Source organism: Corella eumyota, chromosome 2 (genome assembly GCF_963082875.1).
Source record: "Corella eumyota chromosome 2, kaCorEumy4.1, whole genome shotgun sequence".
NCBI classification, from domain to species: Eukaryota; Metazoa; Chordata; class Ascidiacea; order Phlebobranchia; family Corellidae; genus Corella; species Corella eumyota.
The window spans coordinates 14563204-14583266 of NC_137491.1; the positions used below are offsets into that span (position 1 = coordinate 14563204).

The window sequence follows — 20063 nt, forward strand, 5'->3', positions numbered from 1 at the left end:
TAATTATTTTGAAATATATGCATTGGAATGTATTATTTGTAATCAATAAAACAACTATATAAAAAAATGTAACTTTAAAAACTCTCTCATTCGTGAAGAGTGGCCAATTATTTTTTTTTCACCGGCAGCGTGGTGTAGTGGTAAGAACACTTGCTACACCACACATGAGGTCGTGGGTTCAATCCCCACTGATCTCATGCTGTAGCGCCCTTGAGTAAGGCGCTATAAACGGTACGAACTCCTGCTGAGCCAACACTTAATCAGCAGTATAATTATCAAGCAATTATAATCTATAATATCCAAAACTGCCACAGGCAATTCGAGATTGGGTCGGAGTAACTTATGTTACTTTATGTTTAAGTCGCGCATTCGACTTTCCCAAATCGAGGATAAAGATATATACAAAAATAAAAATTAGTTTTAGAAATGTGAAAACCTTTCGTGCAATGTCATCCAACGATAACATCACTTTAAGATAAAATACTTTTTCTAGTACATAAAGGGAGCAAAAGGTCATAGAAGTAGTATGTTTTTAACAACTGATTTAACGAGGACAAAACGGTAGAACTAAACTTCTGATTGAGAAAACGTGCAACCGATAAATAATTAAACAAGTAATCCACATTTAAAAAAAAATTCTGTCTGATAATAAACAAAGTTAACAACAAATTTAAATCGGACTAGAATAAATTACCAGTAACTGCAACCACAAAAATTCTTCTGTTTTTCTTAGATGACCCCAAAAAACAACACCAATTTTTTTTCTAAAAAATGTTTTTAATAAGTAAAGTCGTATGGAAATTATTAAAGCTACATTCTAAAGCAGTGCAAAAATACAAAAAATACAGTGATCTATTTAATTAACAGTGATAAGATTACTTTCATTAGAAAAATAAAATTGTTAAAATAGTTATGGGTATTAAAGTTACTACAATTAGATAATAATATTTTGAACTATAATTAAGGGTATTCAACTTTTGTTTTCAAAAATCATTTTACTAAATGGACGTAAAAAAATAATTTTAAACTAACAAATTTTAATAATTTGGAATGAAATTTTTTTAGGAGTTACGATAAGGGGGATAGGGGTTAATTAAAAATGTCTTATTGTCGCTTAAATGTTGTTTCGGACAAATTGTTATCAGTTAAACACCCATAAGGTAAAATGGTTTTCGAGGATGTCAGTACCCATAATAAAAAAATATTACAATACAAAATTTGAACGTTTAAAAAAGTAAGAAGTTAAAATTAGATCGTTTAACAAAAAACACAGTGAATATTTTAAAAACAACAGTAATTTTACCAAATTGTAATTAACAGTGATTAATTAACAAGTAAAAAAAAATAATATTAAATTTTAGATAAAAAAATATAATGTTTTGATCAAAAATGTAACAGTAAGATTCGAACAGTTATATATTACATGAGAAAACAAATATATTAACAATTTTTTTTTTGATGAAATGTACAAGGCTATATGAAAATATTTAAGGAACTAAGATTTGGCAATGCAAAATTAAGAAACTTTGTCATTAAACGGTACTTTTAAAATTAATATATAATATTTTAAAAAAATCTTTATTTAGTTTTTTTTTGTCAGCAAAAATAAGTCAATTTGTTACAAATATACTAAGTTAAATGTATTATTGTTAAAAATAGCATTAAATAATAGTACCATTACTAAATTACCAATAAAGGGTTATAACATTAATCATAAATCAAGCTTTAAAAACATTTAAATTTAAAATAAATAAGTGTCAATTCAAAAATACAATAAAAGCGTTTTTACAATACTGTATTGTGAGAATAAGATTTATAAAATTTATTATTTAAAAATGAACATGATATGTTATAGAATAAAAAAACAGGGTAAACAAAGAACTTATACCCCTGTAATCACAATTCCTTTTGCAACACATTTTCCTGACTGTTTTTCTAACAAAGATGGCCATAAATATGACACAATTTGGTTAGAAGCCCTGTCCGATGTATGAAAACGTTCGTGTTTGTCAGAATCAAATATGCTAGCATCGTATTCCAAAAATAAAGCTGGGGTTTGGACAGCAATGGCCCATGAAAGACTTACACATTCCTTGATGTACATTTGGAGGGCTTGAGACTGTGCTAGTTTGGGTTGATTATCCAGCGCTTGGCATACTTGATAAAACACATCCTAAAATGTCAGCAATAATTGTAAGTTATAAAATCGTAATCAAGTTTTAAAAAAATATTACATTTATAATGATTTTTACAGTTAAACAGATGGTATAAAAGTTAACTGTAAATTATTAGTAAATAGGAAGATGGTGAAGTAGTTAAAACATTTGACTTTACAACATGAGGTCCGGAGTTTGATTCCCACTAGTTCCATGTCACAATCACAGCTTTCTTGGAAAGCATGCTTTAAGCAGTACTCCTGTGAAGCCAAATACCAACCAATGACTTTCGTCTTAGGCAATAGAAATATTATTAGGGTAGGAATAACAAATGTTAATTTAAGATTGGACTGTAAAGTCAGCCTTTAAACATTAAAAATAATATTAAAATGATTTTTCTAAAAACACCAATTAAAATAAAGCCATGGTAATTACCTTAATATTTTGGCTCAGATCATAACTACTTGCAGTTCGCCTTAAGTAAGCATCAAAAGTTCTCTTCATCTCATGTACAACATTCTCTTGGTTGGATTGTATAGCAATGCAAGATGCACACATAAGATCATGAAGTTGGTGTTGTATTGAATCCAAGGTGTCGGTTGCAGACCGAAAACTAAGCTGAAATTTTAAAATTTGTTATATTGTAAATAATTGGATGTTGCACAATTGTTTTATTACTATTAATAAGGCTGACCAGCAGCAGGGTGTAGTGGTCAGAACATTTGGCTTCACTACATAAGGTCCTGGGTTCAATCCCCACTGTATGTTGTAGTGCATAAGAGCAGTGGAATTAAACCCGGGACCCCATCGAGTTAGGGGCTATAAACAGTATAAACTCTTGCTAAGCCAACACTTAATCAGCAGCTAATAAGTTCGAGCATTTTATAATATTTCAAACTGCCAATGGCAACTTGAGACTAAGTCTGTGTTATTGATGTTGCTCTATGTGCAGACTGTGCAGTCGACTTTCCCACATCGAAGATAAATAAATGTAAAAAAAAAGCTATAACATGTAGTTGATACAGGCATTAAAAAAGAGCAAATAAAATGAAGCAAGATGGGGTCGGGGATACTGATATTTTACATAACTATTTTTATTTTTTTATTCTTTAACCAAGAAAAATGGAATAAGCAAGTCATGATGCTTCTGGTTAATAAAATTTACAGGGAAAACCTTACAAGACTTACCACTGTTACAGTAAAGAGTAATTTAGCTTTAACAATCTCGTGTTCTGGGCCACCCCAGGTGTCTTTTAATGCATCGAGTGCTTGCAACCTTCCATCACTGTACAAATTTTGAAAGTTTTTCGCTAATTCACTCGGCCTTATTTGTCCAGTGCTCAGGTCTTCAAATGCCCCACTTCCTCCATCAAATGAGCGTTGTGCTTGTCTTGATAGCCTGTCATAAACACAGAAAATAGAACAGTTTTTGTGAAAAAAATTGCAATAAGGAATAACAGTAATTACCACAACCTATGAAAAAAAAATTTTGCCTAGCAAAAATTATAAATTTTGGATTATTTTTAACCAACAAAAAAAAAGCTAATAATAATGCAGGAGGTATCAAATTTCCACTGCTTTTATGCTGTAGTGCTCTTGATTAAGGTGCTTTAAAATGTTATAAACTCCTACACTGACAAGATTTAATCAGAAGGCTAATTATAAAGCAATTCTAAATGATAACATCCTAAACTGCAAGTCAACTTGAGACGGGGTTATTTTGTATGTTACTCCAAGTTTAGGTTGTAAATTGCACTTTCCACATCAAAAATAACTAACTACAAAAATTTTTTTAAATTATTTGAAAATACTGACCTTCCAACTAACTCCTTTTCTCTTGTTTTTAATTTTTCAACAAGCTTTTGAGTTTTGTGAAGTTCATGTCTTAGTCGATCACTCTCTTTTCGTAAACCAGCAACTTCACCCAGTGAGGATAAATTATTACTTTTTAATGGTTTAAGCGATTTTGTCGGTGATTCTACAAATTTAAAAGATTTTGATGAAATTCAACCAATAATACTAAATTCGTTAATTTATTTTCAAGATTTTAGTATTAATAAATGCAACTAAAAAAAAATTAAGGCAATGATATTTTAAACAAAGATTGTTCTATTAGCTTAACATAAAATTAACATTTGGTTATCGTAAAAATAGAGTTCAAGATTTATTACCCAAGCAATTTAACACAACAAAGTTTAATAGGTTATGCGTTAACAGACAAACATTTCACAATATTATATATTAACACAATTACAAAATTTAACCAACTCAGTAATTTTTTTTATTATGTGTTATATACAACTTAATGCATATACATTTAATTTAGTATGCAATGTATAATATATTTTGTGTGGAATAATATATATATATAATTATAGTTTATACATACTTATGTATACATATGTTTTTTGTATAATTATTACAAGCATATATATTATTTGCAAGTGTTGTTACTATATTACAAAAACTAAAATGCAGCCCAAAGAGCAGGCAATCGAATAGTGTAATTAATAACTAGGGCTGATCCTATAGAATATGAATAAGCTTGTAAAAAAATTGGAGTATATAATAAATAACACAACAATTTATTTTCTCAAAAAAAGGTTGGTAATTAGTATATATGTGTCAAAATAAGTATTAAAAAAAATAAACATAGTTACCCAATGATAATTCAAAGCTTGAGTTTAAACTGTGATCCAAACCATCAGAAGATCCTAAAAAAACATTAAAAAATCTTGTACAATTTACTTTTTATTTAAAAAACATTAGAAAATAAAACATGTATTCAATATAACAATACTTTAAAATATATGTTATTAAGAATGAATACATGTAAAACACACTTTTTTGTGAATAAGATATAATAACATGTTCTATAAAAATATAAACTTCATAATTATACCCATGTATATCACGCAATTCTTTACAAATTCAACAATGGTAGTGTAATAAACACATAATAAAAGTTTATTACTGTATAGCAACAAAAACGTAATATTTCTTTTTACTTATATGTGATAATGGAAAGGAAAACTAAAAAAACACATCCAAAATGCATGATCCACTATTACCACTGCTTCTATTATGACATTACTTCTATTAAACAGAAATAGCAATAATATCTGTCAGAATGTGATGGTAACAGTGGTTATAGCAAGTAACATTGGAAAAATATATATAATTAATGCCACAAAAATGATTCTGAGTTTAAATGTATTAACCATAGTTTATTGTAGTCTCTATCATGCCAAGACACATCAAATTTTATTTGCACACTAAATGACGTAGTCAGTTCCAAAAAACAAAAGTTTCTTTATACCATATTCCTTAAAGCAAACAGTTAAACAAATCTATTGGTGATTTAACAAATAACTTTGTTTATTAACTGTAATAATAAAGTTAATTTCTAATAATCCCATCACGTCATATGAGATGAGAATAACAATTTGAGAAAAATTATTACTAGGGCTGTTATAATAACAAACTCTAAAATCACATAAAAAACATCAAAGTTATATTTAACAACAATAGACAAAAATTCCTATCTTATGATAGGCCCATTAAGATTTAAGTAAATAGTTACAATCTGGATTTGTTTTGATTAACAGATGAAATGTTGTATTAGTAGTATCTAAAAGACAACAATAACTTAATGCGAAATTCAAACCTGGGTTAAATTTTATTTATTAAAATATAGGAATATTTTTAAAAGCTTTTTTCTTAATGTTTAATGGTTAGGCGTATAAATAAATTTATGAAAATTAAAGTTAATAGTTTTTTTTTTTCTTAAAGTTAATTTTTGGTTTATATAGCTTTTTATTTATTCAAGTTTGTTTTGTATTTTAACAAAACAATTTACGCAATCTTAATTATTAAAGTTTAAATGTAGAAAAAAAACAAAACACTTATTATATTTATAACACAATTAAATTAAACAACAGATTGCCTTTACAAAAACTAGCGTCGTAATAACCGAAACCACATTTCAGGCAACCAATTTAACTCCATTAAAACAACAAAATACAAAAGCCTTTAGATTAAATTTCAACTATTTTAACAATTTCTTTTTGTTATGGAATATCTTGTAAAAAAGTAGATGTAATCTTATTACTATAACCAACAATTGAAATGAATAGTTTTATTTGACCTTTCAACAAAAGTATAACAATAACTGTTTTAAAAAAGCCGCGCTATTAGGAATTTTAATTGGAATTTAATTAATTTTAATTAACTGATTAATAAAAAAATAAACAAAAGATTATTATTGATATACAAACTTAAATAAAGCAAAAACAAAAAATTTAACATTTAAATTTATTAATTTTTTATAAATATTTTTTAAAACTTAATATTTTATGACAAAAAATCTTTAAAAATGTAATTTATATATATACCTACAATACAAAATACTGAATTACTGTAGAAAATTTGTAATAACTTCTAAGTGTAATATATAGTTAGCCCTATTAAAAAAATCACTTAAAAACATAATTAAAAATTTAATTCATTTCTAAAAAATGAAAAATGGTTTATTAGAATATTTTCAAGTGACGTCAATTCCACTTGAATCATATTAAAAGTGTATGTTTAGCTGTTGACTTAATGACTCGATCGAAGAATTACTCACTTAATTGCCTTTATCAGATGGAAAACAAAACCACTTCTTTTGTGCAAAAAACTCCATAAAATTTTAAGGAATTTTTGCCGTTACGAGCGGTTTTAAGTTTAATTTAATTTTTTATGTGGCATTTTAAGCAAAACTTACTAAAATAAACTGTTCTACTTTATCTATAACACCATACCAATATAAAATTGTTTGCCTTTTTAATACAGTTTAACTTTATCAACCTTGACTTATAAAAAAGTAACTTTATTGCAACTAAGTTACATAGTGACACAAAAAACTAGAACAAGACATTAACATCAATTGGTTTTGCCAAACTAAAAATTTCGATCTTAAAAATTACAACATCACATTTATAATTTCCTACATTTTGTATAGTATAATAGTTAAAAAAAAATTGCCCCGTCTACAACAATAAAAAAATGACTTCTGTAATTCAACAAGATTAATACCATAAATTAAAAATAAATAACAAACCATTGTGGCTTGGGGAAGCCTGGGAGGAATTTTTTGATTTGTTCGGACTTATATTTGACTCAGAATCACTTCTCAAATCTCCAGTAGAAAAAGTTTCCGGTGTGCCAGTATCATCAGCAACAAACTCCTAATATTTAAAACATTTTTATGGGTAAATTATATGTGTTATATAATTAATATTGCTTGTTAAATGCCCAATTTTCAGGCTGCATTTTCACTTAATTAGTCAGTTAATAAAATTGCTTCTAGTAATATGCTGCAACAAAAGTTTGTCCAAATTTGCAGTACAAGCAGCAGTTTTTTTGTATCATGAAGGCCTTTAAATTTGAAATTTATTATTAAATAAGCTCCATAATACATGAAATATTTAAAAGCTAAAAGTACACATTTCTAATATTTATTTAAAAATTTCTTTTAAATACAATATTTACCCTTAAGATATTAATTACGGAATCAAATGCTACAGAATAGTGATTTAGAGAAGGGGCCAATTTTGCATCAACAGGAACTGAAATAATCTCCTTTCGAAGTTGGGAAAATGTTAATAAAAGATCCTTGTCCCGCTCGATTCGATCCTAAAGGTAAGATTAAAATGATAAGTTTTCATCATACATCCAAATGGTGGAATAGTGGTTAGAACTTGGCTTTACTACATGAGGTTCTGATTTCGATTCTCACTGCTTACATGCTGTAGTGGCCTTAAGTAGGCCAACAGGTTAAACATTTGTCAAGTCAAAAACTGATCAGCATATTAAAAAGCAATTAACTATAAAACAGTTGTATATATATACTTAATAAAATTTTAAACCGCCAAAGTCAACTAACAATAGGTTAAAAATAAAAACGAAAACATTTTTTTGTAATTTTTTAAAATTTAAATCTAAGAATATAAATTTATATTTCTAAAAAAAAAAAGTTTTTTACTTCAACTTTTTTAACTCTACTCACTTGTAAAATTGAAACCAGTCTTGGTAGTTGGGCATAATTCATTGTAGGTTCAATTATGTTTAAAATCGCTTTATTCTTATATAACCGATCCTAAAACATAACCTTTGTAAAAATTGTATACCTACATTATTGACCAACTGTCATATTACAATCGTTGGGGAAGTTTTAATGTTTTATTTTAATGCTCACAAGATAGTTTTACAGTGGTGAAAATAAATTTATATAAAAAATTTAAAATTCTTTTTGATAAAAAAAAAAAAAAAGTTAAAATTCTTTGATAGATTGTATATATAGAAATATTTAAAACCTGGATATCTGATGAGGTGTATTGCATGACTCTCTGGTGGTTACATTGTGAGTGCTGTTCCATTACAAGACCGTTTTTATCCGGGCTTTTATTTGAGTCCAAAGAAAATAGTCGACTGACTGGGGAAGACGGGGAAGTTTCAAAATCACAATCTGACAACGCTCTTGCAGTGCGATGTAGTTTTTGAATCGAAAGCTTACAGTTTGTAATCATGCGCTCTAATTCGATACGAAGAGAAATAGGAAGAGACATCAGTTCGGTCTTAACAATTTCTTCTCCAATTGGGGATGTTTCCACTTCAATGATTCCATGTTCTCCTAAGCCCTCTAGTGCACGGTTTAAACATCTTCGTCGATGTCGAAGCATCTTTAGAATACCAATTCCATCAACATACCCTATTATCTGAAGAAAAAAAAACAATTTAATTTTAATTGATGTTATTGTATAAAAAGTCTTATAAGTTTTCTACAAAATTTCATAATAATTTAACTTTCTATTTCTGCAGTTTTGAAATATGGGTTATTGTGTGTATAACAGTTAATAAGAATATTTCAAATTTAACTATCATTTAATACTTCAAGTAAGTATAAAACCCAGTTTACACACCAAAAATTTGTTATACATAAACATATTTTATTTTAAATTAATGTTGTTATTAACAGTTACTTATATATTTAACGAAAAAAGACAAAATTGCAAAAATGAAAAGTACCTTCAAAATGTTTTTACATTGGCCTTTTTGTATATCCCAATCCTTAATTTTTGGTAAATCCGTAGATAAACTTCGGGCATATAATTTTACTATTTGCATTGCTAGCCCTCCAAAAGGTAGAGTAGCAATTGGAAAGTTTTTTGGGCGCTAAAAATATTTTTTTGGTATTAACTTAACAATACTAAAGAATAGTTTTAATTTCAATTTTATAAAGTTTTGGTTTACTTTTACCTCCAAAAATATTCTAGAATACAGTGAGTTGACAATGCACAATGTGTGAGGAATGCCATCAATAAATATGTCAATTGGAAAATCTGAATAAATTTTGTTAAGAGTTGAATTTGAAACTTCGTTGATTAAATTTGCAACTTCTTCGTTTTGGTTTTTCTCGTACAACAATGCAATTTTTCTCAGTGCATAGCCGGGATCATAATCTCTCACCTTTAGACTTGGAGTTTGTCTAATAAGAAATTTTTCACATCTTTGAATAAGATATATATAAAGGTACTTATGCGAAACGACCGTTTTTATTCTAATTAGTTAAACAACCTTGCTTGGATTTTAAATTGTCACATTGTAATTGTTTTTTGAAATTGACAAAATATGTGCAATTAAACAATATGTTGGCCATTTGAATATTTTAAAAATATTTACTATGACAAAACTATCACCGAACTTATAGGTGATCCACTAAAGTGTTAAGTTTTAGTGTTTAAATTACAGCATATAACAAACAAAATTGATCTACAGCCAAAAAGGAAACAAACTTACACAGGGCCATTGTCTTGAGAAACATTGTTCCACTTTAATCTTGAGCTTGATCTAGAACGATCTCGCTGCATTTTCGAAATCCGATTTCTGGTTGGCGAAATATCTTCACTACTACTCATACTTTCTTGTTTTTTTTGGAAATGATGTAATTGCAGAGAACTTTGGATTGATTTACAACAACTTGTTTATAAGTAATTTTAAAATAAACATCATAATTTCTTTATTCTTTTAAAAAAATTTCAAGATAAAAATTAAATTTATTTTAAAACAGATTAAAAAAGCTAAAATGAAGTCTTGCTTTGTCATAAGTTCAGTTTTATATTTAAGGCAGCCCTAAAGCTCTGGAGTAAAATAATATCATCCATACGGTCAATATTTTTTTTTATCCTCGATGTGGAAAAGTCGAATGCGCGACTTAAACATAGATCAACATCAATTACCCGACCCAGTCTCGAGTTGCCTGTGACAGTTTGGGATATTATAGATTATAATTGCCCGATAATTATGCTGCTATTCAAGTGCTGGTTCAGCAGGAGTTCATACTGTTTATAGCGCCTTACTCAAGGGTGCCACAGCATGAGAGCTGTGGGGATTAAACCCATGACCTCACGCTGCCGATTTCACTATGACCAAGCTGGTAAGTCAATATGTGATATGGGAAAAAATTTAAATATATAATACTAAGGCCCTCACTGCCTAATGATATTCTCTAATAATTAACCTGCTAAATGATTTCAAAATATTTTTTTTCATTAAAATTTTTCAGAGACAAATCAAAATAGACGCGTGTGATGAGCAACGTAAAATTAACATACACCACATGGGCTAAATCTGTAAATTGGAACAGCCAACAGAACAGTCAAACAAGTTCAAACAGTAAGCAAATTATTCCAACAAATGTTTGACTTTAACCCAACGCTTTGCCAAAACTAATTTACATACTTTTAAAAAATCTACGCTTGGCATTAATTTAAAACAATTTGTCGGTTAAAAAACTGTGCTACCCAAGTCAACACTAACTAAACTGTAAGATATCGTGAAATAATGAAAAGTGGTTGAAGAAAAACCTTTTGCAGTTATTTTTAGTAAACAGCAAAAGTTGCCAATACTAATAAATGGATAATATTTTAACATGCCAAAAAAAAAGATAAAGAAATTGTTAATGTAATTGGTATAATTTGCCTTTATTCTGTGTTGTTTTCATAAAATATGTAAAATAAATAGGTGCACAAAAACGGTAAACTGCTAAAATTTGTGACTCCAATTTTTCGTTATTCATATTTTTCTACCTGTTACATTTTAATACTTTGCCCACTTCTTTTTTTATTGACATTATTGTAAAAATGTTAGTAATCAAAGAATCACACTCGGAAAGTTGTTAAACCTCCAAGTTTATGACATCACCAACGACGATTATTTTACGAAATTGCAATTTTGACACCTGTGTTTGAGGACTTTACAAAGTTTTGTGATTTTTTTTATGCCAAAGTGTTTAAAACCTAAATATTATTAGTATAGTGTTAGACTTTAAACTATTTATTTGGAATTTTTTTTTATTTTAGGTATTTTTTAGAATAAAAATATTTGGAATCACTGTTTTAATAATTATTCGCTTAGGTGAGTAGGTAAAATTCTCTGCAACTTATGTTACCACCACCTTTCTGCCAGAGAGCTGGCAGAGAGTAGCAGAGAATTTTGCTTGGGCGGATAATTATAAAAAATAATGATTCCAAATATTTTTTGATCGTACAATACAAAAAAGAACGGGGTAAAATAGCCCCTTTAAATAAAACAAAATGAAATTAAACCTAATGTATAATAAGTTAACAAGGTACTTAACAGTTTAAACATAAAATAATATTAAACAAAACATTAAAAAACTGTTAAAAACAGGAGTAAACTTTTGTACTAAACTTAAATACGTGTTTTTACTGACGTCACAAATCGGGGGTTTTGACAACTTACCTATTATGTCGCTCCAAATCTTTTTTATATTTGGTGAAGGACAACGTACCCAACCACAACATACATTTAAAAAAGTGAACAAAATAATAGAAAGTGGTCAAATACAAGTGTAAACTTTGTATTCTTGTAATATACGCTATAGAAGTGACGTCACAAATCGGGGGTTTTGACAACTTACTTAGCATGTCGCTCCAATTATTTTTTTATATTTTGTGGAGGACAACGTACCCAACCACGACATATCTTCAAAAAAGTGAACAAAATATTAGAAAGGGGTCAAATACAGGTGTAAACTTTGTATTTTCGTAATATACGCTATATAAGTGACGTCACAAATCGGGGGTTTTGACAACTTACCTATCATGTCGCTCCAATTTAATTTTGATATTTTGTAAGGAACAACGTACCCAACCACAAGATATCTTCAAAAAAGTGAACAAAATATTAGAAAGTGGTCAAATACAGGTGTAAACTTTGTATTTTTGTAATATACGCTATAGAAGTGACGTCACAAATCGTGGGTTTTGACAACTTACCTATCATGTCGCTCCAATTTATTTTTGATATTTTGTGGAGGACAACGTACCCAACTACAACATATCTTCAAAAAAGTGAACAAAATATTAAAAAGTGGTCAAATACAGGTGTAAACTTTGTATTTTTGTAATATACGCTATAGAAGTGACGTCACAAATCGGGGATTTTGACAACTTACCTATCATGTCGCTCCAATTTATTTTTGATATTTTGTAAATAACAACGCACTTAATTACGACATATCTTCAAAATAGTAAACAAAATATTAGAAAGTGGTCAAATACCGGTGTAAACTTTGTATTTTCGTAATATACGCTATATAAGTGACGTCACAAATCGGGGGTTTTGACAACTTACCTATCATGTCGCTCCAATTTATTTTTGATATTTTGTGGAGGAAAACGTACCCAACCATGACATACCTTTAAAAAAGTGAACTAAATATTAGAAAGTGGTCAAATACAGGTGTAAACTTTGTATTTTCGTAATATACGCTATATAAGTGACGTCACAAATCGGGGGTTTTGACAACTTACCTAGCATGTCGCTCCAATTCTTTTTTTATATTTTGTGGAGGAAAACGTACCCGACCACGACATATTTTTAAAAAAGTGAACAAAATATTAGAAAGTGGTCAAATACAGGTGTAAACTTTGTATTTTCGTAATATACGCTATATAAGTGACGTCACAAATCGGGGGTTTTGACAACTTACCTATCATGTCGCTCCAATTTATTTTTGATATTTTGTAAAGAACAACGCACTTAATTATACGACATATTTTCAAAAAAGTGAACAAAATATTAGAAAGTGGTTAAATACAGGTGTAAACTTTGTATTTTCGTAATATACGCCATATAAGTGACGTCAAAAATCGGGGGTTTTGACAACTTACCTAGCATGTCGCTCCAATTTATTTTTGATATTTTGTAAAGAACAAAGCACTTAATTACGACATATTTTTAAAAAAGTGAACAAAATATTAAAAAGTGGTCAAATACAGGTGTAAACTTTGTATTTTCGTAATATACACTATATAAGTGACGTCACAAATTAGGGGTTTTGACAACTTACCTATCATGTCGCTCCAATTTATTTTTGATATTTTGTGGAGGACAACGTACCCAACTACGACATATCTTTAAAAAAGTGAACAAAATATTAGAAAGTGGTCAAATGCAGGTGTAAACTTTGTATTTTCGTAATATACGCTATATAAGTGACGTCACAAATCGGGGGTTTTGACAACTTACCTAGCATGTCGCTCCAATTCTTTTTTTATATTTGGTGAAGGACAACGTACCCAACCACGACATATTTTTAAAAAAGTGAACAAAATATTAGAAAGTGGTCAAATACAGGTGTAAACTTTGTATTTTCGTAATATACGCTATATAAGTGACGTCACAAATTGGGGTTTTTACAACTAACCTATCATGTCGCTCCAATTTATTTTTTATATTTGGTGGAGAACAACGTACCCAACCACGACATATCTTAAAAAAAGTGAACAAAACATTAAAAAGTGGTCAAATGCAGGTGTAAACTTTGTATTTTCGTAATATACGCTATATAAGTGACGTCACAAATCGGGGGTTTTGACAACTTACCTAGCATGTCGCTCCAATTCTTTTTTTATATTTGGTGAAGGACAACGTACCCAACCACGACATATTTTTAAAAAAGTGAACAAAATATTAGAAAGTGGTCAAATACAAGTGTAAACTTTGTATTTTCGTAATATACGCTATATAAGTGACGTCACAAATTGGGGGTTTTGACAACTTACCTATCATGTCGTTCCAATTTATTTTTGATATTTTGTGGAGGACAACGTACCCAACTACGACATATCTTTAAAAAAGTGAACAAAATATTAGAAAGTGGTCAAATGCAGGTGTAAACTTTGTATTTTCGTAATATACGCTATATAAGTGACGTCACAAATCGGGGGTTTTGACAACTTACCTAGCATGTCGCTCTAATTCTTTTTTTATATTTGGTGGAGGACAACGTACCCAACCACGACATATCTTTAAAAAAGTGAACAAAATAATAGAAAGTGGTAAAATACAGGTGTAAACTTTGTATTTTTGTAATATACGCTATTTAAGTGACGTCAGAAATTGAGGGTTTTGACAACTTACCTATCATGTCGGTCCAATTTATTTTTGATATTTTGTGGAGGACAACGTACTCAACTTCAACATATTTTCAAAAAAGTGAACAAAATATTAGAAAGTGGTCAAATACAGGTGTAAACTTTGTATTTTCGTAATATACGCTATATAAGTGACGTCACAAATTGGGGGTTTTGACAACTTACCTATCATGTCGCTCCAATTTATTTTTGATATTTTTTGGAGGACAACGTACCCAACTACGACATATCTTTAAAAAAGTGAACAAAATATTAGAAAGTGGTCAAATGCAGGTGTAAACTTTGTATTTTCGTAATATACGCTATGTAAGTGACGTCACAAATCGGGAGTTTTGACAACTTACCTAGCATGTCGCTCCAATTCTTTTTTTATATTTGGTGAAGGACAACGTACCCAACCACGACATATTTTTAAAAAAGGGAACAAAATATTAGAAAGTGGTCAAATACAAGTGTAAACTTTGTATTTTCGTAATATACGCTATATAAGTGACGTCACAAATTGGGGGTTTTGACAACTTACCTATCATGTCGCTCCAATTCATTTTTGATATTTTGTGGAGGACAACGTACCCAACTACAACATATCTTCAAAAAAGTGAACAAAATATTAAAAAGTGGTCAAATACAGGTGTAAACTTTGTATTTTCGTAATATACGCTATATAAGTGACGTCACAAATTGGGGGTTTTGACAACTTACCTATCATGTCGCTCCAATTTATTTTTGATATTTTGTGGAGGACAACGTACCCAACCATGATATACTTTTAAAAAAGTGAACAAAATATTAGAAAGTGGTCAAATACAGGTGTAAACTTTGTATTTTCGTAATATACGCTATATAAGTGACGTCACAAATTGGGGGTTTTGACAACTTACCTATCATGTTGCTCCAATTCTTTTTTTATATTTTGTGGAGGAAAACGTACCCAACCACGACATATCTTTAAAAAAGTAAACAAAATATTAGAAAGTGGTCAAATACAGGTGTAAACTTTGTATTTTCGTAATATACGCCATATAAGTGACGTCACAAATCGGGGGTTTTGACAACTTACCTATCATGTCGCTCCAATTTATTTTTGATATTTTGTAAAGAACAACGCACTTAATTATACGACATATTTTCAAAAAAGTGAACAAAATATTAGAAAGTGGTTAAATACAGGTGTAAACTTTGTATTTTCGTAAAATACGCTATATAAGTGACGTCACAAATCGGGGGTTTTGACAACTTACCTAGCATGTCGCTCCAATTTATTTTTGATATTTTGTAAAGAACAACGCACTTAATTACGACATATCTTTAAAAAAGTGAACAAAATATTAAAAAGTGGTCAAATACAGGTGTAAACTTTGTATTTTCGTAATATACACTATATAAGTGACGTCACAAATTAGGGGTTTTGACAACTTACCTATCATGTCGCTCCAATTTATTTTTGATATTTTGTGGAGGACAACGTACCCAACTACGACATATTTTTAAAAAAGTGAACAAAATATTAGAAAGTGGTCAAATGCAGGTGTAAACTTTGTATTTTCGTAATATACGCTATATAAGTGACGTCACAAATCGGGGGTTTTGACAACTTACCTATCATGTCGCTCCAATTTATTTTTGATATTTTGTAAATAACAACGCACTTAATTACGACATATCTTCAAAAAAGTAAACAAAATATTAGAAAATGGTCAAATACAGGTGTAAACTTTGTATTTTCGTAATATACGCTATATAAGTGACGTCACAAATCGGGGGTTTTGACAACTTACCTATCATGTCGCTCCAATTTATTTTTGATATTTTGTGGAGGACAACGTACCCAACCATGACATACCTTTAAAAAAGTGAACAAAATATTAGAAAGTGGTCAAATACAGGTGTAAACTTTGTATTTTCGTAATATACGCTATATAAGTGACGTCACAAATCGGGGGTTTTGACAACTTACCTAGCATGTCGCTCCAATTCTTTTTTTATATTTTGTGGAGGAAAACGTACCCAACCACGACATATCTTTAAAAAAGTGAACAAAATATTAGAAAGTGGTCAAATACAGGTGTAAACTTTGTATTTTCGTAACATACGCTATATAAGTGACGTCACAAATCGGGGGTTTTGACAACTTACCTATCATGTCGCTCCAATTTATTTTTGATATTTTGTAAAGAACAACGCACTTAATTATACGACATATTTTCAAAAAAGTGAACAAAATATTAGAAAGGGGTTAAATACAGGTGTAAACTTTGTATTTTCGTAATATACGCTATATAAGTGACGTCACAAATCGGGGGTTTTGACAACTTACCTAGCATGTCGCTCCAATTCTTTTTTTATATTTGGTGAAGGACAACGTACCCAACCACGACATATTTTTAAAAAAGTGAACAAAATATTAGAAAGTGGTCAAATACAGGTGTAAACTTTGTATTTTCGTAATATACGCTATATAAGTGACGTCACAAATTGGGGTTTTTACAACTAACCTATCATGTCGCTCCAATTTATTTTTTATATTTGGTGGAGAACAACGTACCCAACCACGACATATCTTTAAAAAAGTGAACAAAACATTAAAAAGTGGTCAAATGCAGGTGTAAACTTTGTATTTTCGTAATATACGCTATATAAGTGACGTCACAAATCGGGGGTTTTGACAACTTACCTAGCATGTCGCTCCAATTCTTTTTTTATATTTGGTGAAGGACAACGTACCCAACCACGACATATTTTTAAAAAAGTGAACAAAATATTAGAAAGTGGTCAAATACAAGTGTAAACTTTGTATTTTCGTAATATACGCTATATAAGTGACGTCACAAATTGGGGGTTTTGACAACTTACCTATCATGTCGCTCCAATTTATTTTTGATATTTTGTGGAGGACAACGTACCCAACTACGACATATCTTCAAAAAAGTGAACAAAATATTAGAAAGTGGTCAAATGCAGGTGTAAACTTTGTATTTTCGTAATATACGCTATATAAGTGACGTCACAAATCGTGGGTTTTGACAACTTACCTAGCATGTCGCTCTAATTCTTTTTTTATATTTGGTGGAGGACAACGTACCCAACCACGACATATCTTTAAAAAAGTGAACAAAATATTAGAAAGTGGTAAAATACAGGTGTAAACTTTGTATTTTTGTAATATACGCTATTTAAGTGACGTCAGAAATTGGGGGTTTTGACAACTTACCTATCATGTCGCTCCAATTCATTTTTGATATTTTGTGGAGGACAACGTACCCAACTACAACATATCTTCAAAAAAGTGAACAAAATATTAAAAAGTGGTCAAATACAGGTGTAAACTTTGTATTTTCGTAATATACGCTATATAAGTGACGTCACAAATTGGGGGTTTTGACAACTTACCTATCATGTCGCTCCAATTTATTTTTGATATTTTGTGGAGGACAACGTACCCAACCATGATATACTTTTAAAAAAGTGAACAAAATATTAGAAAGTGGTCAAATACAGGTGTAAACTTTGTATTTTCGTAATATACGCTATATAAGTGACGTCACAAATTGGGGGTTTTGACAACTTACCTATCATGTTGCTCCAATTCTTTTTTTATATTTTGTGGAGGAAAACGTACCCAACCACGACATATCTTTAAAAAAGTAAACAAAATATTAGAAAGTGGTCAAATACAGGTGTAAACTTTGTATTTTCGTAATATACGCCATATAAGTGACGTCACAAATCGGGGGTTTTGACAACTTACCTATCATGTCGCTCCAATTTATTTTTGATATTTTGTAAAGAACAACGCACTTAATTATACGACATATTTTCAAAAAAGTGAACAAAATATTAGAAAGTGGTTAAATACAGGTGTAAACTTTGTATTTTCGTAAAATACGCTATATAAGTGACGTCACAAATCGGGGGTTTTGACAACTTACCTAGCATGTCGCTCCAATTTATTTTTGATATTTTGTAAAGAACAACGCACTTAATTACGACATATCTTTAAAAAAGTGAACAAAATATTAAAAAGTGGTCAAATACAGGTGTAAACTTTGTATTTTCGTAATATACACTATATAAGTGACGTCACAAATTAGGGGTTTTGACAACTTACCTATCATGTCGCTCCAATTTATTTTTGATATTTTGTGGAGGACAACGTACCCAACTACGACATATTTTTAAAAAAGTGAACAAAATATTAGAAAGTGGTCAAATGCAGGTGTAAACTTTGTATTTTCGTAATATACGCTATATAAGTGACGTCACAAATCGGGGGTTTTGACAACTTACCTATCATGTCGCTCCAATTTATTTTTGATATTTTGTAAATAACAACGCACTTAATTACGACATATCTTCAAAAAAGTAAACAAAATATTAGAAAATGGTCAAATACAGGTGTAAACTTTGTATTTTCGTAATATACGCTATATAAGTGACGTCACAAATCGGGGGTTTTGACAACTTACCTATCATGTCGCTCCAATTTATTTTTGATATTTTGTGGAGGACAACGTACCCAACCATGACATACCTTTAAAAAAGTGAACAAAATATTAGAAAGTGGTCAAATACAGGTGTAAACTTTGTATTTTCGTAATATACACTATATAAGTGACGTCACAAATCGGGGGTTTTGACAACTTACCTAGCATGTCGCTCCAATTCTTTTTTTATATTTGGTGGAGGAAAACGTACCCAACCACGACATATCTTTAAAAAAGTGAACAAAATATTAGAAAGTGGTCAAATACAGGTGTAAACTTTGTATTTTCGTAACATACGCTATATAAGTGACGTCACAAATCGGGGGTTTTGACAACTTACCTATCATGTCGCTCCAATTTATTTTTGATATTTTGTAAAGAACAACGCACTTAATTATACGACATATTTTCAAAAAAGTGAACAAAATATTAGAAAGGGGTTAAATACAGGTGTAAACTTTGTATTTTCGTAATATACGCTATATAAGTGACGTCACAAATCGGGGGTTTTGACAACTTACCTAGCATGTCGCTCCAATTCTTTTTTTATATTTGGTGAAGGACAACGTACCCAACCACGACATATTTTTAAAAAAGTGAACAAAATATTAGAAAGTGGTCAAATACAGGTGTAAACTTTGTATTTTCGTAATATACGCTATATAAGTGACGTCACAAATTGGGGTTTTTACAACTAACCTATCATGTCGCTCCAATTTATTTTTTATATTTGGTGGAGAACAACGTACCCAACCACGACATATCTTTAAAAAAGTGAACAAAACATTAAAAAGTGGTCAAATGCAGGTGTAAACTTTGTATTTTCGTAATATACGCTATATAAGTGACGTCACAAATCGGGGGTTTTGACAACTTACCTAGCATGTCGCTCCAATTCTTTTTTTATATTTGGTGAAGGA

General features: G+C 29.8%; 1 protein-coding gene across 1 annotated transcript; it reads right to left on the minus strand.

The window, feature by feature from the left end:
* Positions 1-1605: 1605 nt before the first annotated feature.
* On the minus strand, positions 1606-10208 carry LOC145742694 (uncharacterized). Its single transcript, XM_082560472.1, has 12 exons — positions 9996-10208; positions 9456-9684; positions 9225-9371; positions 8513-8914; positions 8206-8295; positions 7689-7832; positions 7258-7384; positions 4817-4870; positions 3972-4134; positions 3345-3555; positions 2592-2774; positions 1606-2173 (listed from the first exon to the last, which is right to left on the minus strand). The coding sequence occupies exons 1-12, from the start codon at positions 10112-10114 to the stop codon at positions 1883-1885; spliced, it is 2160 nt and encodes a 719-aa protein (XP_082416598.1). The 5' UTR covers positions 10115-10208; the 3' UTR covers positions 1606-1882.
* Between the last annotated feature and the right edge of the window lie 9855 nt (positions 10209-20063).

Coding starts and splice junctions, on each gene's coding strand:
- LOC145742694 (XM_082560472.1), bottom strand. CDS start 10,114: ATGAGTAGTAGTGAAGATATTTCGCCAACCAGAAATCGGATTTCGAAA. Junction 9,372..9,455: donor ATTCTAGAATATTTTTGGAG/GTAAAAGTAAAC, acceptor AAATATTTTTAG/CGCCCAAAAAACTTTCCAAT. Junction 7,833..8,205: donor GACTGGTTTCAATTTTACAA/GTGAGTAGAGTT, acceptor TCTTACCTTTAG/GATCGAATCGAGCGGGACAA.